This window comes from Dipodomys merriami, unplaced genomic scaffold, assembly GCF_024711535.1.
Source record: "Dipodomys merriami isolate MVZ:Mamm:240054 unplaced genomic scaffold, mDipMer1.0.p SCAF_55, whole genome shotgun sequence".
Classification (NCBI taxonomy): domain Eukaryota; kingdom Metazoa; phylum Chordata; class Mammalia; order Rodentia; family Heteromyidae; genus Dipodomys; species Dipodomys merriami.
This window is the reverse complement of record NW_027206124.1, coordinates 389,937-414,416: the sequence shown is the minus strand read 5'-3', so window position 1 is coordinate 414,416 and position 24,480 is coordinate 389,937. Positions and strand designations below refer to the sequence as shown.

Genomic DNA, 24,480 nt, shown 5'->3' with positions numbered 1-24,480 from the left:
TTTTTCCTGGCTGCAGATCAGGCAGTCTGAGCTGGCGCTGCCAGCGGGTGCCGCGGGCCAAAGGTAGCAAAAGTTCCCTCCCCACCCCCACTGCCAGGCCTTGCCCAGGAGCAGGCCCAAAGAGGCTCAGCAGAGTGGAGCAGTAGCAGTTACCAGTAGAGCCTAGAGCCCTGAACTAGACAGAGGACCATGGGGTGCTAGGTCTGGAGGGCCAGGCAGCTTCCCTGAGTCTGTACACACTATACATCACACATCACACCTCGTTAGAACAAAGCTTCTCTGTGTGCTGACGGCCCAGGACTCAATGTACTTAGGAGAGCTGAGGAACTGGGGGAGCATGTCAGCCCCATCCCCAACCTCCTACAGCCTGCTGGGGTCCCTCGTCTGTCAATACCATTTTCAAGCTCTGGAGAGGCGATAAATATGTCCAGTGGAGGGGGGAAGACAGAGAAGAGAGAAAAGGGAGGGGGGAGAGAGAGAGAAAAGAGAAGGAGGGGAGGAAGATGGAGGAGAGAAGGAAGGGGAGAGGGGCTGTGCCTTGGGACTCAGTGGGTGATAAACCTGATTTCAGGCTGGGCGCCAGTGGCTCACACCTGTCATCCTAGCTACTCAGGAAGCTGAGATCCCTGAGGGTCATGGGTTCAAAGCCAGCCCTGGCAGGAAAAGTCCGTGAGACTCTTATCCCTAATAAACCACTCAAAACTGGAAGTGGCACTGTAGTTCTAGTGGTAGAGTGCTCGCCTTGAGCTGAAGAGCTGAGGGACAGCACCCAGGCCCAGAGTTCAAGCCCCACGACCAAAAAACAAAAACCCTGATTTCAACTTCCAAAGGGCTGGAGATGAAGGATTTCTGCTTCTGGGAAAGCAGGCCCCATTTCCCCAGAAGAACACACCCAGAGGGCAGGGCCCTCGGTTCTCTCCCCAGCCCTGGGGTGTCCAGGGCGGCCTCTGTCCTGCCAGGGGGTGGCTGCAGGCAGGGACACTGTGGCCAGGGTGTGAGTAGAGCCAGTGGGCAGCCCAGGCCCCCGAGGAGCGTCCCGAGAGGGAGTTGCTGCCCACAGTTGTTCTCTGCAGAGCGGGAGGCTCAGCTCAGCCCAGACGGACTCCAGATGGTTTTTCACTGAGTGATTTCCCAGGCCAGGAACTGCAGCAGGTCTGGAGGCAGAGGTGTGGCCAGGCGGTGTGGCTGGGCCTCAGAGGACAGGGCATCCCTAGGCTACCCCGGTACGCTGCGAGGTCCCCCGCTTTCATTTTCTCTACCCCCAGGACCTGGGATGGAACTTTTATTTGGAAAGAGGATTTTTGCTGATCAAATAAATAAAGATTTTAAGAGGGAAATCAACCTAGGTTTGGTCAGCCCAAAGTCCAACAACGGTGTCATTAAAAGAGACAGATGAAGCCAGGCACTAGTGGCTCACGCCTGCAACCCTAGCTACTCAGGAGACTAAGATCTGAAGAATGCAGCTCAAAGCAGGAGTCTGTGAGACTCTGGTCTCCCAATTAACCACCAGAAAACTGGAAGTGAAGCTGTGGCTCCAAGTAGTAGGCCACTAGCCCTGAGCAAAAGAGCTCAAAGGGAGCTCCTAGGCCCTGAGTTCAAACCCCACAGCCAACCTCCTCCCCCCCCCAAAAAAAAAAAAACAGAGACAGAAAATTCACTGGGTGTCAGTGGCTCACACCTGTAATCCTAGCTAGCTACTCAGGAGGCTTGCAGTTCAAAGCCAGCCCAGGCAGGAAAGTCTATGAGACGCTTATCTTCAATTAAACACCAAAAAGCCAGAAGTAGAAATCCAACTCAAGTGGTACAGCATCCTCCTTGAGCAAAAAAGCTAAGGGACAGTGCCTAGGACCTGAGGTCAAGCCCCAATACTGGCACGGCGGGACAAGGGGCCACCAGTGGCTCACACCTGTAATTCTAGCTACTCAGGAGGCTGAGATCTGAGGATCACGGTTCAAAGCCAATCTGGGCAGTAAGTCTCTGAGACTGTTATCTCCAATGAACCACCAGAAAACCAGAAGTGGTGCTGTGGCTCAAGTGGTAGAGTGCTCAACTTGAGCTAAAGAGCTGAAGGACAGCACCCAGGCCCAGAGTTCAAGCCCCACAACCGACAAAGAGAGAAAGAGAGAGAGAGACTGGAAAAGGAAATGATGTAGGGACACTGAGGCAGAAGATAAAGAGAAGGGGGAGGGGGTGTAGAGTGATGTGTCTGCAGGCCAAGATCCACTAGCAGCCACCGGAAGCCAGGAAAGGGCCTGGAAGATTCTCTTCCAGAGACTCCCTAGGATACCAGCCCTGCTCACACTTAGACTTCTGACTGGCTTTCCTCCTCTCAAGCTATGAGAAGTGACTCACTTCTCACCACCAGACCATGGTCATTTGCTATGGACGCCCTCAGAAGCAAACAAACCGAGTGTGGCTTGGGGGTTTCCAGGGGTCAGAGAGGTCACTCAGAGACTTGAACTTGGCCTCTACCCTGCAGAGCTTATGGGTGAACTGCGAAGCTAAACTGACAGTGAACCACCAGTATGTTGCAAACCCCACATGCAAACCCACAGACAGCGCGTGGGCGGCTGGGCTGGGCTGGAGGGGTGGCTTCCGGGGAAACCCAAGAGAAGGAGCCATGAGCCACAAGGCTGGGCAGGTGAGATGCTGGCTACTTCCAGAGAATTCTCATCGCCGCCGCCGAGGCAGGATGCGGGGCTGAAGTCCCACTGGGTCTTTGTTTGTTTGTTTGTTTCCAGTCCTGGGGTTTGAACTCAGGGTCTGGGCTCTGTCCCTGAGTTTCTTTTGCTCAAGGCTAAGCACTCTACCACTTGAGCCACAGCGCACTTCTGCCTTTTTCTGTGTCTGTGATATTAAGGAATCGAACCCAGGGCTTCATGCATGCTACGCAAGCACTCGACCACTAAGCCACATTCCCAGCCCTTCACTGGGTGTTAATGTTGTGTGCAGGGGGGCGGGGGAGGGCTACAGTGCTCCACACAGGGGCTCTGGCTGAGGGTGCCCTGTGCTGACAGGGGAGGTTGAGGAAGGCCATCGGAGCGGCTGCTTTCCCCTGAAGATGGGCACAGGTGTTCTCAGCTCACAGGTGTTTGAGAGGACACCAGGAAATGAGCCCGAGCCGAGCCCGGGAAGGATGGAGGCGGGAACCGGCTGGAGCGCTCCCCTTTGTTCTTGAATTTTGGACAGGTTCCAAGAGTTTTGCTCTCTTTCTCGTCTGCGCTGTGTCCTCAGCCCCCTGACCCAGACGCAGCGCCCCCCCCCCCATGGTCTTGGGGATTGGAGAAGCCTGGGATCCAATCACAGCTCAGCTTCTTCCGGGGAACATGGCGTGAGGAAAGTTCTGTGACCTTCCACCCACACACAGGAGGGTGAGTGTGTCCGAGTGTGTCACAGTGTGTGCCAGTGTGCTCTTGGCTATGGTGTGTGCAGATGGAAGTAAAATCTAGGGAGCTGTGCGGACTGGGATTAATGTGTGTGTTGGGGACGGGGGCTTCCTGGTTAGGGGGCATGGGGAAGGGATGAGTGGGAATCCCTTAGTAGAAAGAGACAAACTCAACTCACTGTTGCCCAGATCAGACATTTTAGGGCCAAAGCCTCCGCTCAGCCAGGTTTCCACTGCTCTGGATTTGCAGCTACTCTGGAGGCTGAGATCTGAAGATCATGGTTCAAAGCCAGCCTGGGCAGGAAAATCTGGGAGACTCCTATCTCCAATTTAACTAGCAAAAAAAGCCAGAAATGGAGCTCAAGTGGTAGAGCACCAGGCTGAAGTGAAAAGGCTAAGGAACAGCACCCCAGCCCTGAGTTCAAGCCCCAGTACTGGCACACACAGATCCAAACAAGCCTCAGCCCAGGGGGTCTCAGCGGAGCAAGCTTAGCCACCTGTCCCTATACCCAACCCAGGAAATCACTAGTAGTATTGAAGAACAGAGAAACGAGATTTGATCAACTGCAGCCATTGTCAGGAAGACAGATGAAGGGGTTTGGTGACCCCAAGGGGTCTGGGGTTTCAGAAAAAAAAAGGGCGATGAAACACGCACTGCTGTCACGGGTGGAGAGGAGCAATTTGGCCCCCAGGAGGTGACCCCTCCTGCCTGGGGGTGCAGCTTCAATCTCATAGATTGTGGTATCAGTCGGTCCTGTCCTTCCTGGAATCCACGGTGGCTGCAGGAGAGATAGGCTCAAGAGGAAAAGAAGAGATGCACTAAGAAGAGATAAAGCCACAGCCAGAAAGAACACAGTGGAGTTAGTGAGGCGATGACCTCATTTAAATTTCACAGCACACTGTGAGGCAGATCTTGCCATTTAGTCGATTAAGAAACGCAAGCACAGAGAGGCTAAGGAACCTCCTAAAATCACAGAGCAAACAAGCTGTGGAAAAGAAATTCAAATTCAGGTAATCTGGCTTCAGATTATTAGCAGGTCCAGTATACCATGTTGCCTCTTGCTTACCCCTCACTGCTGGGGGTGGAGGAGGGAAGACTAAGATAAACCAATTGGTGGTACTATAGTTTTGGTTGTTTTTTTTTTTTTCTGGTAAGTTCTCTGTAACTCAGTTTCCCTCTCTCCAAGATGATGGTGCTAGAGCTATAAAGGAGATCCATGTCCTGGCTCTGTGCTCTAGGGGGTCAGGTTTGCCCTGGGGCCTGAAGGGTTCTGGTGCCTGTTGAGGAGTAGGCCTGCCTGGCCTTCCCTCTGAGCCCCTGGGCTGCTGGAGTTCTCCATCTGGTTGCTAAGTTCCTGGGCTCTAAGCTCCTTTGTGGTACCACCGGCCAATCCACAACTCCACCTCTTCTCAGTGCCATGCAAAGAACGTTCTAGACTAGGCACAAATACACTCAGCCCATGGGGGACCAGCAGGAAGAGCTGGGGCCCTTCTCCTGAGACATCCCCAACACCCCTAGTTTCAGCTGCTGTGGCCACATGGCTGAGGACTGCTTCCCAGCTTCCCTTGCAGCTACTCTGACCATGTGACCCAGTTCTAGCCAATAGCCTGTGAGCAGAATGGACCTCTTCCCTAAATAGTAATAAATAGGAACAGAAAAGGTGGCCTCCCTGTCCCCTCCTCTCCCCTCCCCTCCCTCGATTCCCCTTCTCTCCCCTCTCTACCCCTTGCTGCTGGCTGAAGGGGCCACTCAGCCAGGTGACCCTACAAGGCTGAAGAGCCTGTCTTTGCCATTTAGTCTTCTGTTTTACCCGTGAAAAACTCAGGACTGTCCTGTCCAATCCTCTTCCCCCATCCCCTGGTGTTTGCATGCCTAAGGGGGGGTGGTCCCGGCCTCCTAAATACGTAAGACTGCTCAGATCACAGTGCTCTGGGGAACTCGGTTCCTCCTCAGTAAGATGGGGACCAGAGCCATGGCCTCCAGGGTTGGCGTGAAGACCTGTGGGTGGAGAACCCACCAGAAGCCCCAGTGGAGGGCTGGTCTTGATGCACAGCACAAAGATGAGTGGCCCCAGTGTCCCGAGCACTGGAGCGCCTCCAGCCTGAGCCCTGCGCGGCAGCTAACGGAGGAGCCCTGCACAAGACCACCTCCCTCCCCTCCTCTTTCCCTCTGTCTCCTCTCTCTCTTCCCAGGACCCCAGGGTTCTTTGGGGGTGATGCCAGGGTGCACGGCAGGTGGGGGAAATGGGGAGGCCTGGTGGGAAGGGATTGGAAATATACGGTTTCAAGCCTCTGAATCATCCCCCAGCCTTATGATAGCGATTGCTGCTCTTGTGGCAGGGAGCCAGGGACGGCTGCCTGGGCCCATGCAGATGGATTTGTTGCGAGCGGAGCTGGATGCGTGGAGGGGACATCTCCAGGCCATGGTGACCCAGACCCGGCTCATACCAGCCTGCTGCTGAGGTCAGAGGCCTGGGCGCTGCCCACCGGCCTTGCTCAGAGTTCCTGGGGCAGCACAGAACCCCGCTTCCATCCTGAGGGCCCCCTCCCCAGGGCAGGAAGACCAGAGACTCCCCGGAGAGGGGGGAGGGGGGAAGCTGGCACCCAGCTTTTGGCTTCTGTCTTGGGAGCCATCATGACTCATTGTAACAGGACCTCAGTGAGTCATGACAGAGCCGCCCCACCCCCACAGCAGCTCCTCATCCTGCCAAAGAGCCGCCCCCTCCCTCCATGCCTCAAGTCAGCCCGCCTTCCAACCTCCTCCTCCACCACGTCACCAACCCTCAGACCCAGCCAAGCAGGTCCTTGCAGGGGGTTCCAGAATGTTCCATTTGCACGCCTGCTTCCCTCAGCTTGCTCTGAAGAGCTCGCTCTGGTTGTCTGGTGTGATCGGCGCCCCCTCCCCGCCCCCCCAGTCCCCTCCAAGGCTCCTCCCACCTGCCTCCCTCCCCATCTTCCAAGATGTGACCAGGGCCTTAGGATGCTAGCTCAGCCTTTGCCACCTCAGACGCCTGTGGCGTGTCACCTAGTCCTGATTCCTGCCCCGGTCGGTGCCCAGCTGGAAGGCCAGGCAGCCGGGAACAGGCTGAGGTGTTCAGTGAGGACCCTACAACTTCTCACAGAACCCTACGTCTGCGTTCATCTCGTCCATCTGCATTCGTCCTGGTCCCTCCTGCTGGACACAGAGGCACAGGGCTCCTGGGCAAGCCTGGACAGGGACCCGGATTCCCAAGCCACCTTGTAGAGTGCGGCTGCCTCTTGCACAGTAAACGAGAGCTAGCCCTCTCCATCACTCCTGGTTTTGCATGTGTGCTGTTACTTGAACTTGAACTCAGGGCTTGGGTGCTGTCCCTGAGCTTTTTGCTCAAGGCTAGCACTCTACCACTTGAACCACAGCACCACGTCTGGCTTTTTGGTGGTTCATTGGAGATAGGAGTCTCACAGACTTTTCTGCCCAGGCTGGCTTTGAACTCAGCCTCCTGAGTAGCTAGGATTATAGGCGTGAGCCACCAGTGCCCAGCTTTCACCACCCAAGAACTACTAAGTCCCTGAGATCTTTTTTGGGGGATGGGTGGGGTAGGGAGCAGCCGCTGTGGCAAGGTTTTTTCTCTGCCCTCATCCAGCATCGTGATGTCCCTGTCCTCTATCCTCTCTGCAGTCTGGCCCTCACCCCTGCCCTCCTTATAAAGAGTTTCCCTCTGCCCCTTCCCAGCCCTTCCCTGTGGCGGCCCCAGTCCTGTCCTTCTCCCTACTTTACCCCCCTTCCATCCCCTCACCTCCACACACAGCCCCTGTGGTTGCCAGTCCAGCACAGGTAAACCGAGTCTCCCCCAAATGGCAAGCTAGACACACTGCTGTGTGATGTGTCTGCCTAGCCAGGGGACATATTTTCTCTTAGATTAAGTCTCTTAGAACTAAGTCAAGCCAAGCTGGTGGGAAAACAGGAACACACACACACACACACACACACACACACACACACACACCACATAGACATACATCACACATAAACACACACCACACACACAGAGATCACACACACCACATAGACATACATCACACATAAACACACACCACACACAGAACACACACACACCACATAGACATACATCACACATAAACACACACCACACACACAGAGAACACACACACATCACATAGACATACATCACACATAAACACACACCACACATAGACATACATCACACATAAACACACACCACACATAGACATACATCACACATAAACACACCACACACACAGAGAACACACACACATACCACATAGACATACATCACACATAAACACACACCACACACAGAAAACACACACACACACACACACGCACGCACACACACGCACGCACACACACGCACGCACGCACGCACACACACGCATGCACACACACGCACACACGCACACACACACACACCCTATGGACCCTAGCAGGATTGTCTGAAAGACCTGGGTCTCTGAGTAGCTCTGAATAGTCTTTTCGGAGCCACAACCTGGTTTGGGCATTTTGAGGAGCCAGGCAGAAGGTGGGGTGAGGTATATCCTGAAGCCAGGGCTCCCTGAGAGGAGGAGGGGTAGGAGGGGGAAGGGAAAGGGGGAGGGGATGGCCCCTCCCTGTCCCCCAGTGGTTGGGGCCTCGAGGGGCGGGGCCTTCCAGGGCGGGGTGGGTGGGGCCTCCAGCCTCCCAGCTGCTGACTTCCGGACCTGGACGACCCACCAGGCCCCTTCCTCTCAGCCTGACCCCCTCTTGCCTCTCACAGGTGCCTCCCCTCATCCGCGGCTTCCTCTGCCTCTCCCCAAACCACCGCCCTGGCTGCGATCCCCACCGCAGACTCTGATGTCTGCCTTCCCCAGACCTTCTATGATTTACCAAAAAAAAACCCCACAAATTCTCGGGCTGGGTGTGGTTCTGTGGAGCCAACACAGAGCGCTTGAGTTCCAGCACCCCCTACCTCCATCCCCCCCCCCAAAAAACCCAGTCCAGTGTTGAATGGTCTCGGGGCAGTGGGTAGGGCCAGGGTTGAGGATCATGCAGGAATTGGGGTAGTACTACAATTTTGGGGGTATTTTTTTCTTGCGGGGAGGGAGAGGGTCTGGTTATGTAGTCCAGGCTGGCCTCAGACTCCCAATAATCCTGCCTCAGTCTCTCCAGTGCTGAGATTACAAGCATGCATCATCACACCCTGCAGAGTGTCACAGACTTTCTTGCCCTGGCTAGCTCTGAACTGAAGTCCTCAGATTTCAGCCTCCTGAGTAGCTAGGATTACAGGCATGAGCCACCAGTGCCCAGCTAGAAGGTCCTTACATGGCACGTGATTGGACTTTGAAATGCCACCGATAGATAAGGACAGATAGATGGATGGAGATAGATGGATAGATGGGTGGATGGACAAACGAATGGATGGATAGACAGATGGATGGATGGTAAGATAGATGGATGATGGATGGATGAATGGACAGATGGACACATGGATGGATGGATGGGCAGCTGAATGGATGGATGGTAAGGTAGATGGATGATGGATGGATGAATGGACAGATGGACACATGGATGAATGGAAGCCATGTCTCATTGGAGAAAGAGTTCAAGGACAGACACAGAGGAGACCTGAGAAGGAGCAGATTTCTTACAGGCAAAGCTGTTCCTTGACAGAGCACTGTGCTGAGGGCATGCGGATGTGGGGTGTGGGCAGTCCTGGAAGCAGGGTTGATGTGTCGTTAACTTCTGGAGGCTAGGCTGTGTGTCACCAACTTCTCGTGTGTCAGGAGGGGCGATCGTGGCTTTAGATGGTCAGACCAGGGCTCTTGCTTGGCTTCTTTTGCTCCAGGCTGGCACTCTACCACTTGAACCACAGCTCTACTTTGGTAGTTAATTGGAGATAAACGTCTCAGGGACTTTCCTGTCTGGGCTGGCCTTAAATTGTAATCTTCATATCTCAGTCTCTTAATTAGCCAGGATTACAGGTGTAATTAACGTGGACTCCCCCCCTTCGAGTCGCTTCCTAACTCAGGACCCCCAGAGACAGGCATGTACCAGGCTTCAGACAGAGGTGTTTGTGGAACTGAAGGTCAGACCTGAGCCCCCACGAGCTTGTCCGGCTCATCCTGTCTTTCCCCATGGTCTCCCTTCCCACCCCCTTTCCCACATGTCTGCCCCTGGGCTTTTGCATAGGCTGCTTGTGACCTCAGCTCTGCAGCCCCTTGTATTTTTAGTCACCCCAGCTGTCCCCTCTCTCATAGCCTCTCCTCACAGCCAAGCTGCCTGCTAGCTCACCAGAACCTTTGTTCAGACCTCTGCTCCACGCGGCCTGTCACCTCCATTTGACAGGATCATAGCTCTCTCATCTTGTAATAGTTTAGAAAGCCATCTCCAGTCTTCTAAACAAGGTGCTATGAGCAGAGAGATCAGAAAGACCCCATCTAGCTGGCAGAGAGGAAGAAAAGAACAAAGAAACCTGCAAGAGTCGGTGGTGCTTCTCCTTATCACCACTAGATGGCAGAAGCCTCCCCATTGTCAGCCACTGGGAAAAACGGCCTTGCCGGCCCAGAAGCCAGGGAAGGCCCTGGACAGAATCCAGACAATAAAATAAACATTGGAAGAGCCAATTGGCCTGGCTTTTGCTAGTGCTGTTGGGAGATGAGAGGCTGAAAGGGAAGGATCCCAAAATTAGACCACTCCTGTGCCATGAGGCTAGGGTGGTTGGGTCCCTGTCTCAGGCCTGGCATTTTTTAGCTGTGTATGTTTAGAACAGGTGCTTAGAAACTTACTTTTGCTGGAAATCCTCCGACTCCTCAATTGGGCCTGCCAATGCCCCAGAGGTAACGAAAAGAAAGAAAGAGAAAAGCTCGCCACATCGGCCTCCCCTTTGTCTCTGTCTCCTCTCTCTATGTTCCTGGACCGTGGGGTCCAGGAAGGGCAGGTCTGATGGATAACATATTCACAGGGGACCTAAATGACTCCCAAGGAGAGGGACAGACCACCCACCAAGCAGCAAGGACCTGGAGACAATGAACAACCCGCCACCTCTGATCAGATTTCCAATCATTACCTTTCACTCCTGCCAGGATTCTTTGTCTATTTCAATCTAAAGCCCACTTCTGGGTGGGGAGGAGGCCTGAAGTGCTCACTTTGTCTTCTCTGCAGCTGCCCGTGCCTGTAATAAATCTCCTTTCTCTGCCCTTCACCACGCTGGGCTCTTTATTTGGCATGTTGGCACGGTGGCCCGAGGCGGGGCATGTGAAAGCCAAGTTGCTAGGCCTCTGGCCTCCAACTCCAGTTACAACTTTGGGCAGCTTTCTGGCCCTCCCAGTGCCTCCATTTCTTCCTGAGTAGGGTGGGGCTCCTAAATTGTTCATTCCACAGAAAGGGTGGTTTTGAGAAAACTTACTTGAGAGCACCTCACAGAGTAAGAAAGAGGAAGCCGTCCCCCCTGGCCGTTCCCCGAAGCACAGAGATGGGAAGGCTATGTCTGTGAGAGCCTGGAGGACAAACAAGTCCCATGGGGCCATAAAGAGGGACCGCGAGGGTCTCGGGGTGGGACAGGCCTCCAAGTGGAGGGGGCCTGGCCCCCCAGTGACAGGTGCGGGGTGGGGCTGGGCTGGGGTGGGAGAGGGGAAGGAAGGCCGGCTTCTTCAGGCCACACCTGTTGCCCAGGGCATGTGGCTCCCATGTCCCTGCCAGCCCTTCTCCAATAAGGCCCCCTGGGCCTTCAGGGAAAGGAGGAGCCTGCGTGGAGACTGTATTTTTAGTTCTCCGTGCCTTTCCGCTGTCCTATAAGACGCCCCTCCCCGCCCCCAGCCCTGGCCGCCTGGCTGCGCTCCGGGAGGACAGCTGGGGAGAAGGGAGACGTGGTCAGTATGCTGCTGCTGAGGGGCTGGACAAAAGCAGCTGTGGGCGGTGGGCTTAAGTCGGGGGCTGGAGTGAGCTGGGGGGTCCCCTGCCTGCTGAGTGGAAGTCCTGGAAGGCCCTGCCACCTCCACGCCCAGCCCCACACAAGTCCTGGCCGGGCCTGGTGCTGTCCCAGGAGGGAGGACTGAGCCAGGAAGCAGAGGCTGGGCAGGCATGGGGGGGGGGGGAGGGGGAGATGGGGAGGGGGAGGGGAGGCCTCTGGCAGGAACCCCCCCCACACACACAGAAGAGGACAGACCTCCTTTCCTAGGAAGACATGGGACAGGCGATCAAGATGGAAAACCTTGATCTTGGCTTTAGGCGCCAATGTTCTCTATGTGTCCCCATGTCCTTGGTCCCCCTCCGTGAAGTCCTATGGAAAAGTCTCCCAGATTTGCCGTAGGCCGCCTACCGGCTGCCCAGTTCACAGGTCAGTGAGACTGGACTCTTGGCCCTGGAGAAGACTGGCGTGGGGGACACGGCCCGGCTCACACCTGGGCAGCACGTGCAAGGAAGTCCCATGGGGATCCGCTGCCTCTTGGGCAGATGGGACAAGCCCCCCGGCTAGCCTGGCTCCTTGGGGCTGGGGGGTGGGTGTTCCACGGGGGGCCTGTGGCGTTCCTTGTGTGACAGTCCTGGCTGGTCAGCCGGCAAGCCCAGGCCAGGTGTGGGGAGAAGGTACACATTTGCTCCGTATCATGAAGCGTTTGTCCAGCTGTGGGTGGCGAGCTCACTGTTCCTGGCAGCATTCAAGCAGATTCCGTGTGATGATCCACAGGGAGACAGACATTGATTTGACACCATGGAAGGCCTTGTTAGCTTTGAGGTGTGATGGCCCTACAGTTCTAGCTCTTTCCATCTCTAACTCTCCATGACCCTGGAATCCAGAACCCAAGTTTCAGGAGTACTGAAAAGCTGTCAAGGTTGGACACTCTAGAATTTTCATCCTGGGATCTCAGACCCAAGACCTTTGAAGACTTGGGGCTGAATTCAACAAGTCTCAGATTTGGGGATGAAAAGCATTCTGGGATATGAGGTCTGATGGGGAGGATCTTAATTACCCTCCTTGGTGTCAAAGTAACATGTGTGTGTGTGTGTGTGTGTGTGTGTGTGTGTGTGTGTGTACAGACATTTGGATCTAAGGTTGCAGTTTTACACACCAAGGCAGCCTGGCTTTTCTGGTACATCTGCAGCCTCCCTGCTCAGCAATGGCTGACAGCAAGAATGACAGCCTCCAAACAGAGCTGGGGTGGGGAGGGGCAGGAACTCCAGGTCTCCATAGCAACCGTGAGACAGGCTCCATGTTGTGGTGATGTGTAAGTACACACAGATGTTGGCGACTCCCCATTAGCTTAAATGGGAGAACTTCAAAGCTTCATCAGCTTCGAAGCCACAGGTCTCCAGGAGCGCCCCCTCTCCCCCACCCCGCCCCGCCTCCCCTGTTAATGGGGCTCCTGCCAAGCTGGTGATAGCATCACATTAAATACTTGAGCATCACTAACCGGTTGATGAGATTTTTCATACTCAGACAACTGGGGAGGCTGGAGACCGAGAAGAGCTGGGAGCTGCAGACCTGAGCCGCCCTGCCCAGCTCACCCCTTGGTTGGGGTTGTTCAGTGTGGGGCTCACAGGAGGGCTCTTCAACAGCACACTGTGTCCCAGAGAGGCAGAACAGAGGAAATAAATCAGGACCTAGCGCTGCCAATCCTGGCAGGAAGCCGAGGAGGTGACCCGGCAGACACAGAGCAGGTAGCCTCGGCCAGCCTGGGACAGCTGGCTGCACCTCCTTCCTTCTGTCCCCTCTCCCCACCCCCACCCTCCAGCCACTAGCCAGGAGCAGGTGCCAAAGCCAGAGGCCAGGCCTCTGTGACAGTGAATTTGCCTTTCCCCACAAATGTTGGCATAGAGCAGACCCTCAATCCAGAGCTGTGGAATAAATGCATGAACAAAGGCCCATGTGAATGAGTGCATTGCCCGGGAACCCCCAGAAATCCACCTGACCTTTAGCTAGCGTGCCTTGTGCTGCTACGGCCGGGCAGGCGTTCGTGGCCTGCGGGCTCAGCAATGAGTGTCGGGAAGGGCAGCCTGAGATTCCTTAGGCCCTCTCACTCACTGGCCAGCATCTGATGCCCTGCAAGGGCATGCCAGGGTCATGGGGGAAGGGCCAGCCCATGACAATCCTCCCATGGTCATTGGCCAGCCTCACAGGGACCAGAGAGTGGTCCGGAGTCAGGGCTGTGCAGGGCAGCGCCGTCTGAGGCTCCTTGCCCAGCACAGCTGGCCGTGAATTTCATGTTTTCATGTTCCATTTCCACTACCTGGCCAATCTTTACCCCTGTGGCCCCTGGTCCCAGTTTGAAGAGGTTATCTGATTGGCCGTTCAGACATTGGCTGCCCCTAGTCAGGTGTCAGCCTTGGTCCAAACAGCGACGATTGACCTCAGGTTTGGGGTACAGCCATGTGGTCCCTGAAAGCGGCTGGCCCCATGCCTCAGGCCTTAGCAAGCCGGAGAAGGGTCATGTCTCTAAAAAGAGTCGTTTTGATGGGGCAGTGACTGTTGACACAGCCAGAGCAGCCCCAGGGTAGCCAGGGAGGCTCAGCCCTCGGAAATACAGATCTTTCCCCCAGGAGGCACTGAATAAATACTTAATAAATGCAAAAGCCTTGCGCAAAGACAAGGAAACATCAGCAGCGCAAACATCAGCATTAACTGAACCCCACGGTTTTTTCACTCCCCCGACTTACCTCCCCCAGGATGTGGGGGAGTTTTCTTGAACACAAATGTTTGATTTTACTTTGTTATCCTCAGCACGTGGTATGGTGGCTGGCATATAGTAGATATGCTGTGATGCTTGTGGGATGGATGATAGGCAGGTGATAATGATGGATGGGGAGCTGGAGGGAGGGAGACATGGAAAGATAATGCTGGATGGCAGATGGATGATGGATGGATGGATGGATGGATTGTGGATGGAACGGTAATGGATGGGTAAATGAATGGATGGGCAGATGCAGGTATGCGTGGATATAAACTAAGTCCAATCACTGTCACCTTTCCTTCCTTGCAAGGGGCCTGAATTCTGGGCCTGGGCGCTGTCCCTGTGCTCTTCAGCTCAAGGCTAGTGCTCTACCACTTGAGCCACAGCACCACTTCTGGTTTTCTGGTGGTTTATTGGAGATAAGAATTTCATGGACTTTCCTGCCCGGGCTGGCTTTAAACCACAATCCTCAGATCTCAGCCTCCTGAGGAGCTAGCATTATAGGTGTGAACCACCAGCACCTATCTTTTACTCAACATTTATGTAATTCAAGTTTAGTACAGGGCTCTGTGTCAGGGCCCAAGAGACACAGATGAATAAAACAAATACGCAAGGTTTCAAGAGCATGGCCTTGGGGACCTGAGGTCCTGGGTTCAAACCTAGGATGTTGCGGGACTGTGGCATGACTCCCTGCCCTCTCTTCAGTGAAGCAGGGATGCTGTCTGTGTCCACCACACGCGGCTCCTGGATTAGAGGAGCTGGCAGATGCTGAGTGCTGACACAGAGCGGGCAGAGACGGGAGCCCTGGCTGCCCTCACCCCAGCGGAGGCCCTGCACAGACACACAAGGGTCGCTCTGTAGGTGCATGAATTTCAGAGGTCCAACACAGGCTCATTCTTACCACGTTTGTCTGAGGTCAGAGGCAGGAAGTAAGACAGAAGACTGGGGCCAGGACGGTCCTGGGCTAGCAGGGTGCCTGGGCCCAGGCTTAGAACATGACAGGTCTTTGGGATGGCTGACAGGAGGAGGGTTGAGTTTCAGGCTGCTTGGCCCCAGGCCCCGCAGTGCCCTTTCCCTTGGCTTGTGAGAATCCAGACAGTAGCCTGGTCCCCTGAGCCACACTCCCTCCCCCCCCCCCCCGTGGCCCGAGTTGTCTCCCACAATGGCACCTGCCCCGAAATAGCTGCCCGCAAGAGGACCGGAGAAAGGCAGAGATTAGAGCCTGGGGGAGGGGGGAGGGCAGGGGACACAAGGAGAAAGGGAGGGGAGTGTGTGGCATCAGGTGATCTGCCACCGGCATCCAGGAGGGTATAAAAACACCTTTGGACCGGGCAGCTTCAAACCCTGGTTGCCTGGCCCGGACACCGCGCAGTCAACCCACATCGCTCTTCTTGCCTTCCTCAGACGCCATCATGGGGCTCAGCGACGGGGAGTGGCAGCTGGTGCTGAACATCTGGGGGAAGGTGGAGGCCGATCTGGCGGGCAATGGGCAGGAAGTCCTCATCAGGTAAAAGGAAGTGATCCCTGGGTCCCACTCACCTACAGTACCCCAAAGATCACAGATGCTCAATGAAAAGGTAGACCAGTTGTCCCAGGCAGAGGAAGCTCAAATTTCCTATGCTGTGTTCCTTTCTTTGTGGACATAAGGGACTGGATTCAGGAAAGGAAAAGGATTCCACCCAGACTAATAGCAACAGCTGGAAGAAACTTAAGGTTCAGACCCTGCAAGCCTCGAATCCACCAGGCTTGGAATTGTAGATAATCTAGCCACCTAACTGAGGGTTCAGAGAGGAAATGACACCACCATCCCCCAACCACAAGCCCACTAAAGCCTATGAATGTCCAGGCTGAAAAGATATGGTCTTCAAAATGAGGCCCCTCTGTATCTAGGTTTGGCTCTATTTCTGAGCAGCTATGTGACCTTGGGGAAGATTCTCAACCTCTCTGAGCCTCAGTTTCTTTCTTGTCTAAAGAAGGGAAAATAACTGTAGAAGTGAGCATTGCATATGTTTGGTAGGAGCGGGTCTGGTTACTGACATACAATGAGTTCTAGAAATATTCATTAACTATTACAAATGCTGAGCCCTGTAATTAGCCAAGGGCTGAGAGGCCTAGTTGCTATCTGCGGTATTGAGTATGTCTCCAATTTGAAAGCTTGAATGGTCTCCAAACTTATAAAGGAGTTCTGAATAGTCCTCCCCCCACCCCAAATCCCAAACTGTGAGTAGAGGATGCTGGTGCTGGGTTCTCCCCCCCCCCACACCCCCAACCTTCTCTCACATCTGGGCAGCTCAGATCGCAGATCGAGGGCCTACTGGACTGTGGCGGTCAGCGGCTCTGCTTCTGGGGGAAGCAGGCCCTGGCTTGCCCCCAGTGTGTCCCTGAAGTTCACATTTGCAAAGCAATGTCTCCCCATTTGTGAGCAGAGCAGGTCTCCATCCTGACTCCTGGTCCCTTCTGTCTCCCCTGGGCTCTGTCTCTTTGTCCCATCCACCCGGGGCCGCTTGGGGGTGGGTGAGGGGCAAAGTGATCTGGAATCACAGCTCTCAGGGCTCCATGGCAGAATCCGGGAAGGAGAGCCAGCTTCCTGTTGTCTGGCTGGTGTCCTAGACGGCTCCCCTCCACCTTCTTCCCTGCCCTCCCTGTCAGAGGCCCCGGGGCCGGGACAGGCCGCCACACCACCAAGCAGCCCTCCGTGGGGCATTGTCCGAGATGTGAGATCCGGGCTGCCCCCCGTGCCTAGGCCCGGTGCTGGGCGGCTCATCCTCCGTGCTGCGGACGCAGTCAGGACTGCATGGGAGGGGAAGACCAGACTGGGCCGAGTGGCAGCGCTGCCCTCCTCAAGGCCGAGGCTTGTGCAACCTCCGGGCAATGTTCCCTCCCTCCCGGGCAGAGCAGCGAGGCTGCCAGGGGCCTGTGACGCCCGCCCGAGACGGAGGGCTCCGGAAAGTTCCAAGGGGTGCCATGTATCTCAAGCTGTAGGGGGAGGTCTCCCCCCTCCAGGGCCCCCACTGGGGTCTACTCTTGGGTGCTAACTCCAGGCAGGAGCTGATCTCTTGGGTTTTGTTTCTTCGTTTTTGCCAGTCCTGGGGCTTGAACTCAGAGGCTGGGCGCTATCTCCAAACCTCTTGTGCTCAAGGCTAGTGCTCTTCCCCTTGAACCACAGCGCAGAGAAACTTCCAGCTGTTTCTGAGTCGTTTGTTTATTGGAGATAAGAGTCTCATGGACATTCCTGCCCAGGCTGGCTTTGAACCACGATCCTCAACTCTCAGCCTCCTGAGTAGATGGGATCACAGGCGTGAGCCACGGGTGTCTGGCTAGGAGCTGACCCCTTGGTCTGGTCTAAATGCTGAGCCTGGCCTTTGTGATGGCCCTGGCAAGGTCACTGCCCCAATGCCCTGACTTTTAGCAAAAGTGAGCGTTCTGCTACATGATGGTGAGTGTGAACCGCCAAAGTCTCACTACCAGGCACAGGCCGCCACGGCCCAGATGCTGGGCAGCGGCTGCAGCTCCTGACTAACCAGAGGAGAGGGCGAGGGGCGGGCAGAGGGCGGCTGTGTGGGGAGGGGGCGGACCCTGCCTCACAGTGCCTGCCCAGACCCTTTCCTCTTTATTGGTTTGTGCATTTCTGTTGTGTCTAAAGGTTTCAAGGCTAAGGAAAGTTTGCAAACCGCCGCTGGTGGCCATAACCACCGAGCCCCACAATGATCAGCCAGCCCATGCCAGCGCCAGGTGTCTGCCTGTTCTACCTTTGTTGTTGTTGTTGTCAGTCATGGGGTTTGAACTCTGGGCCTGGGTGCTATCCCCAAGCTCTTCAGCTCAAGGTGAAATGCTCTAAAACTTGAGCCATAGCACCACTTCCGGTTTTCTGGTGCTTAACTGGAGATAAGGGTCTCACAGACTTTCCTGCCCAGGCTGGCTTTGAACCGCCTTCCTCAGATCTTAGCCTCCCGAGTAGCTGGGATTTCAGGTGTGAGCCACGGCACCCAGCAAGGTTCCACTGGAACTCATTTAAACCTTAGGAGGTATTGTCATCATCATCATCATCATCATCATCATCACCATGCTGAACAGAGAGGTTAAGTCACACAGTGTGAGGGGCTGGGGACTCAAGTTCAGGCCATGTGAATGGCGCCTCTCTGCTCCTGAGGGTTCTGTTGCAGGCCCCGATGGGACCTCCCTGGGGGCAGGCTTTTCCCAGAGAATCCAAAGGGTTTCTGTGGCTCTGTATCAGTGTCCAGGGTCCCACTGGGTTTCCCATTGGCCTCCATTCAGAAGTCGGCCCCCTCCCCCCCAGCCCCCTTCCCCTCCCCAGTGTGGTACCACATCTATAGGGCTGGGGCTTCTGGGCCTCTGGCGGGGCTGGCACTCCATGGCTGGCCAGCGAGCCTGCGCTCCTCTGGAGAAGCAGGGGCAAGGCCTCCACCCCGGCCCTTTTGGTTTACTTACGTGTGAGTCAAGACCCAGAAAGGGCGTGTGATTTCTTCAGTGTCACACAGCACAAAGAAGCCAGAGCTGGGCCCAGAACTTCATAACCCTAGACCCCAGGGAGCCACGACCCCCCTGTGCCTTGGGCCTCTGATCCTTGGCCCTCCTGTGCCTCTGTCTCCTTCCAGCTTCCTGACCTTGGGCCTCGCCCCGGGGTGCCAGGTCTCCCATCTGTCAGCACGCATCCAAGGATCATTGTCGCCCAATAATAATAGTCAGGAGCTCAGGGACCCTTGGATGAAGGTGGCAGAGACAAGCTGTCTGTGACGTACGCGGCCTTGGACGCGGCCCCGGTGTGACTCAGGGACACTGGCCACGGCTGTGGACGGCCCTGGCACCGCCGTCCCCTCAGGAGCACAGAGCTCGTCCCCCGAGGGAGGCTCTGCGCCCGTCACCCCACGCCCTCCACGCACATGCGCATCTGCCTACGTGACTCTTCCCTCACGGCCGGACGTGCTCATGCAGCCGTGCAGCACGCATGCGTACACTGGGGACTGCCCATTTCAGGTTGCACGTGAATGTCTCGCTGTGACCGTGATAAACCCTGGAACTTGACAGCCTCCTGCCTGGGCCTCTGAGCACTGGCCTCAGGCTGCCCATCCTTCCCGGCTGCCCTGCAGATGCTCCATGCATGCTTTGCAGGGTTTCTGCCCGGCTGGTGAGCCAGCAGCGGGGGGTGGGGGAGGAGCCACAGAGTCTGCCAGGCTGGCAACAGGACAGGAGGACACAGCAGTAGACAGACAGGAGCCTGGGATCCTGCTGATCATCTCCTGGGCACAGTAGCTCAGGGCACAGCCAGGCACACCTGTGGCTCCCAGGGGTCCCCCAGCAGGTGGCACAGGCCCCGTCACAGGCATTGGGCAGGAGGCAGGAGGCTGCAGCCCACGCCTGCCCGCGGGCCAGGATTGCCTTTGGAGCTGCTCACTCCTGGTTTCCACCCAGCTCCTCCTATACAGCCCTGACTCCTCTGGTGACGTCACACCTCTGAGCCCCAGCTTCCCGTAAAATGGTGCTAAAGGGAGAGGTAGAAGGTGGCCGAGCACAGCAGAGGGCGTTTGAGCAATGCAGGGCTGCGCAGCCCCAGTGCCCCAAACACCAGGATGCACTCCGCAGATAAATGTGGAGAAAACAGGGCAAGCCCAGGCCACCAGCAGAGACGCCTTCGTCTGTCTGCCCCTCAGAGGCCGTGACCACGAAGACTTGTGTCCCACCTCCAGACGGCACGCAGCATACGCGATCTCACTTCATCTTTTAGGGAGGGACAATTCATCTTCATTTCTCAGATGAGGAAGCCCAGGCCCAGGAAGGTACAGTGAATTGTCCACGGTCACACAGCCGGAAGGAGGGGAAGCTGGACCGGACCCCGAGTCTGGCCACCTGCAGACCCCGCTACACAATCCCCGCATCTCACTCCAGTCCCTCTTTTGTCCCCCAGGCTCTTTAAAGACCACTCTGAGACCCTGGAGAAGTTCGACAAGTTCAAGAACCTGAAGTCGGAGGATGAGATGAAGGCGTCCGAGGACCTGAAGAAGCACGGCACCACCGTGCTCACCGCCCTGGGTGGCATCCTGAAGAAGAAGGGACAGCACGAGGCGGAGATCAAGCCCCTGGCCCAGTCCCACGCCACTAAGCACAAGATCCCCATGGCATACCTGGAGGTAGGGGGCCACAGGCAGGAGAGGGCGGGAAGGGCTTCAAGGGACTTGGGGTTCAAGTCTCAGCTTGCCTTCTCACGGCTCGGTGGACTGGCCCCCTGTTTTGTCTCCTCCTGAGACCCCAGACCACAAACAGCAGGGCAGATTTCATGTCTTCTGTTCTCATGGGGACAAGGGATAGGAAATCCGGCATACAACTTCCAACCTCTCCACAAATAGCAGCCTTTTCCTCCCCACCCACTGCCCAGATGAGGAGACTGTGGCCTGGCAAGGGTGGAGTGTTTTGTTTTTTGTTTTGTAAGCCGTGGGGCTTGAACTCGCCTGGGCGCTGTCCCTGTGCTCTTCAACTCAAGGCGAGTGCTCTACCACTTGAGCCACAGCACCACTTCCAGTTTTCTGGTGGTTCATTGGAGATAAGAGTCTCACAGACTTTCCTGCCCGGGCTGGCTTTGAACTTCGATCCTCAGATCTCAGCCTCCTGAGTAGCTAGGATGACAGGCGTGAGCCACTGGGCGCCCGGCTCCTTCATTCTTTATGGAAGGCCCACACATGCCACCGGACACTGAAATGAGAGGGAGGCCCAGACAGAGGACGCAGAGGGTGGCAGGCGCGAGGCGGCTTCTGTTTCGGATGTCTGGACGCCAGCGGCTCTGCTGTAGACACGGGGCAGACCGGGCGGGGGGGTGGGGGGGCGTGCACTCCTCTCAGTCCCTGGTTTGCAGTGAAGTCACCTGGGGCAGGACGGAGCGGAGCCAGGAGATACCCCGTCCTCCAAGGGCAGTGCTCAGCTCCACCCACCAGTGAAATGGCTTTGACAGACTTCAGTGGCTTTCAGATGCCCACCCAGGACCCCACTGCATCCAGGGGACGCTGTGTGACCATCCCTGGTGCTCACCCCTACCCCCACCCCAGCCCTGGCACTGGCTCTCCCAGTTCCCTGCCATCCCCCTGCTCTGTGACCTCAGGCTGGCCACTTGCCTGTCCCCTCTGTGAAGTGTTGCTCCTTGGTGCGGCAGTCTGGGCTGCAGTCGGGGCCAAATCCCGATTCAAGGTGGGGCAGCCCAGTGACCTTTTACATCCTAGGCTGCAGTCCTAGGCTGTAGAGCTGTGGACCCGCCCCTACCCTCCTGGTCATTCCAGAGGCCGCCCTTCCCCTCCTCTCCCCTCCTTTCCCCTTCCCCCATCCTCTCCCGCCACCCGGATGTGCGTCACACATTGCTGCCCCAAGAGAGAAAGGGTCCCTGTCCCACCCAGCCAAGGCCACAGAAAGAAAACACACACTAAAGGAAGTTTCCTTCTAGACTTCCTGACTGCAGAAGCCTGGGTAGAGCTGCATCGACAGCACCCCTTTCTGCAGCCCATGTTGGAGGCATGGCCCTTTCTTTTCCTCCATTCCCAGACCCCAGTGGCAGTTGGGCAGGAGGACAGGGGAAGGAGCCCGGTGCCAGAGTCACCCCCAAGTCCAGATGCCCCTTCCAGGCCTCATGACCTCAGCACACAGCTTCATTTCCCTGTGCCTCAGTTTCTCCACCTGCAAAGCAAGGGTGTCAGTATCTGTGTCCCAGCGTGGTGGGGTTTGAAGGAGCTGAGCTGTGGAGACCACACTACTGGCCCGAGCTTGTCCCTTATGCTGACCGTCCCCCTCTCGCCCCCTCCCTGCAGTTCATCTCTGAAGCCATCATCGAGGTCCTGAAATGCAAGTACCCCGGGGACTTCGGGGCCGACGCCCAGGGCGCCATGAGCAAGGCTCTGGAGCTGTTCCGGAACGACATCGCGGCCAAGTACAAGGAGCTGGGGTTCCAGGGCTAGGCCCGGCCACCCCGGCCCACTGGGGTCCCCAGGCCCAGGCCCAGGGGACTGAATGTCTTGTAGCCATGTAGCGTGTGCAGAGTGACCTAGCTTAGCAGAGGTGGGCAGAGGAGAAGGGCAGGGGGCTTCTGCCCCCCCACCACGTCACCGCATGGGTCCATGGCCCTGACTCACTAAATCCAATCTGGGCCTTTCTGATCTTCAAAGCAGCCCCTCCCCCATCCTCACCTTTCACCTCCAACCCCAGCCACTCACCAGCGTCACTGACCCCTTGCCCCACCAGAGACAGCGGGACGTCCCTTTGGCTGAGGCGGGCTGCAGGGCCGGCCGCAGGCAGTGGGAGGGGAGCGGACGGCCAGCGGGAAGCAGCAAGTACACTCGCAAGTCTTGGGGTCACTTGCCTGTTTTAATAAATGGCTCTGTGACTTCTCAGTCTCTGCCTGGCCTTTCTGTCCCTTACAGCAGGGAAGCGTCCATGCAACGGGACGAGGCCAGAGCCTGAGGCCACCACCTAGCATCGGGCACTCACTGGGCACCGGGACCGGGAGGGAGGAGCCTCCACCGGGGCCCCAGGGAGCATCGTGTTGGGTGAGGACAAATGACTTTGGCAACACAGAGACCAGTGCCCGGTGCCCAGGCTGTGGGAACTCAGAAGAACGCGGTGGGTCAAAGGCGGTGACGGCCATGGTGGTCACAGGGCCAGAAGACCAGGGCCAGCAAGGGTGGAACAGGGCGGGGCTGCTTGGTGGAGATGGCTCAGACCCTAATACACTGTTTATGGGGCCCCTGCACTGGAGGGGCCATCTGCACCCCTCCACTCCAGCCTTGGGAGCCCTTCTGCTCCAGGAGGGGCCTGGGCAGGAGCGGGGAGGGGAAAGGGGGAAGAAGAGAGAGGGAAGGAGAAGCCTAGGGAGGAAGGGAGGAGGGAGGGGAAGGAAGGGGAGAAGGCAGAGAAGCCCTGAGATCCTGGGTCCTGGAGAGAAATTTCAGTTTTTTGTTTGTTTGTTTTTTTGTCGGTTGTGAGGCTTGAACTCTGGGCTTGGGCGCTGTCCCTGTGCTCTTCAGCTCAAGGCAAGTGCTCTGCCACTTGAGTCACAGCGCCACTTCCAGTTTTCTAGTGGTTTATTGGAGATAAGAGTCTCAGGGATGTTCCTGCCCAGGTTGGCTTTGAACCATCCTTAGATCTCAGCCTCCTGAACAGCTAGGATTACAGGCGTGAGCCACCGGCACCCGGTGAAATTTCAGTTTTGTGCTTAGTTACCCGATTGGCTGTCAGAGAAACTTCTAGACTTGGAGGATGCTCTGAAGAAGTAGGATTGGGTTTGGCCCTGAGCAGTTGGTATTTTTGTTGGGGGAACGTGTGTGTATGCATGCGCGTGTGCGGGTGGGCACGCATGCGCACGTGAGAGACAGAGACAGAAGAAAATGAAGGAAAATGGGTTGCCATTGCTTCCACATTGGCTAAACAAACCTGCGTGGTAGAGCCCAGCTTCTCCCTGGCTGTGAGCCTTTCCCGCTGCCCCTGCTTTGCACCTGGGCAGCCATAGTTAATTGAGCTCAGTTTTATCTAAGGTTTTCCTCAGTCCCCGTGGGCTTTGGAAAGTTCTAGAAGTACCCTAGGGGACTCAGGGGTGTGGCAGTCTGAATGTTTGGTGTCCTGGGTGGACAGGGGAGGTGCCTCATCCCAGATCTTCTGGAGGGTTCCTGAGATGTGAGGCACAGGTTCCTCCTTGTTCCTATGCCTCTGAACCCATCTGAGCTTTGGCCCCTCCTCCAGGACTTGGCCTGGCTTACGCAGAGCTGCCCTGGACCGGTTGCGTGGTGTATACACTCTACAGCAATGCTTGACAGGGAGCGAATGAGGATGGATCTATGTGTGTTCCAAGCAACCGGTGCAGCCTTTTACTTCATCCTAATCCACTTGACGGGGGCGTTCTGGGAGCAGTGGGTGCCCTTAGGGGTATTCTGAGAGCTGGTGGTTTGAAGGCTTTTCTTTGCTTAAGCATTACTCTTTCACCTCCTCCCACGGTGGGTTTGAGAAAAGCCTTCTCAAGCCTGAGAAGCCAGGAAGCAATTTCCTCCCAGCCCTCCGGTCTCCTCCGTCCCTCGACCTCTCTGATGGTTTTCTCTCCCTCCGCTCTCTCAGGGCCAAGCTCTACCGCCCTGGGTTGTTTTGTTCCATGTTCACCTGTCAAGTCCTTCCTTGAGGCTTGGGCACAGAAACACCTGCTTGTCTGGAAAGGTGAAGGCCAAAGGATGGGAGAAGGGGGAGGGAGGGAGGACAGATACAAGCTACTAATTTTTTTAATCATCCTGAATTGATCCTTCATTAATTTAGCAAATGTTTGTTGATTGAAGATTAAGTGCCAGGCCCCACACTGACACACAGATCACAGCTGTGAAAAAGCAGACATGGTCTCTGCCCTGCAGAAGCTTCCAGAAGCTTCCAGAGAATGGAGTGAAGAGGCAAAGAGCCTACTC

General features: G+C 56.2%; 2 protein-coding genes across 3 annotated transcripts in view; one reads left to right on the top strand and one right to left on the bottom strand.

Annotated features, from left to right (window-relative positions):
• The window catches only part of LOC138811690 (apolipoprotein L6-like), a 37,783-nt gene extending 27,284 nt beyond the window's left edge, over window positions 1–10,499 (bottom strand). For both annotated transcript variants that reach the window (XM_069999389.1, XM_069999391.1), the window contains exon 1: window positions 10,450–10,499. The gene's annotated coding sequence lies outside the window, so the exon portion shown is untranslated. The remainder of the gene's footprint in view (window positions 1–10,449) is intronic.
• A 4,872-nt stretch (window positions 10,500–15,371) lies between these two features.
• LOC138811688 (myoglobin) lies at window positions 15,372–22,431 on the top strand. The gene is made up of 3 exons (XM_069999388.1): window positions 15,372–15,554; window positions 19,971–20,193; window positions 21,853–22,431. The coding sequence occupies exons 1-3, from the start codon at window positions 15,460–15,462 to the stop codon at window positions 21,997–21,999; spliced, it is 465 nt and encodes a 154-aa protein (XP_069855489.1). The 5' UTR covers window positions 15,372–15,459; the 3' UTR covers window positions 22,000–22,431.
• The last annotated feature ends 2,049 nt before the right edge of the window (window positions 22,432–24,480 follow it).

Excerpts from the sequence above, each read along its gene's own strand:
- LOC138811688 (XM_069999388.1), top strand. The coding sequence starts at position 15,460 with ATGGGGCTCAGCGACGGGGAGTGGCAGCTGGTGCTGAACATCTGGGGG. Across the intron at positions 15,555-19,970 it reads GGGCAGGAAGTCCTCATCAG|GCTCTTTAAAGACCACTCTG; the intron begins GTAAAAGGAAGT and ends TTTGTCCCCCAG. Across the intron at positions 20,194-21,852 it reads TCCCCATGGCATACCTGGAG|TTCATCTCTGAAGCCATCAT; the intron begins GTAGGGGGCCAC and ends CCCTCCCTGCAG.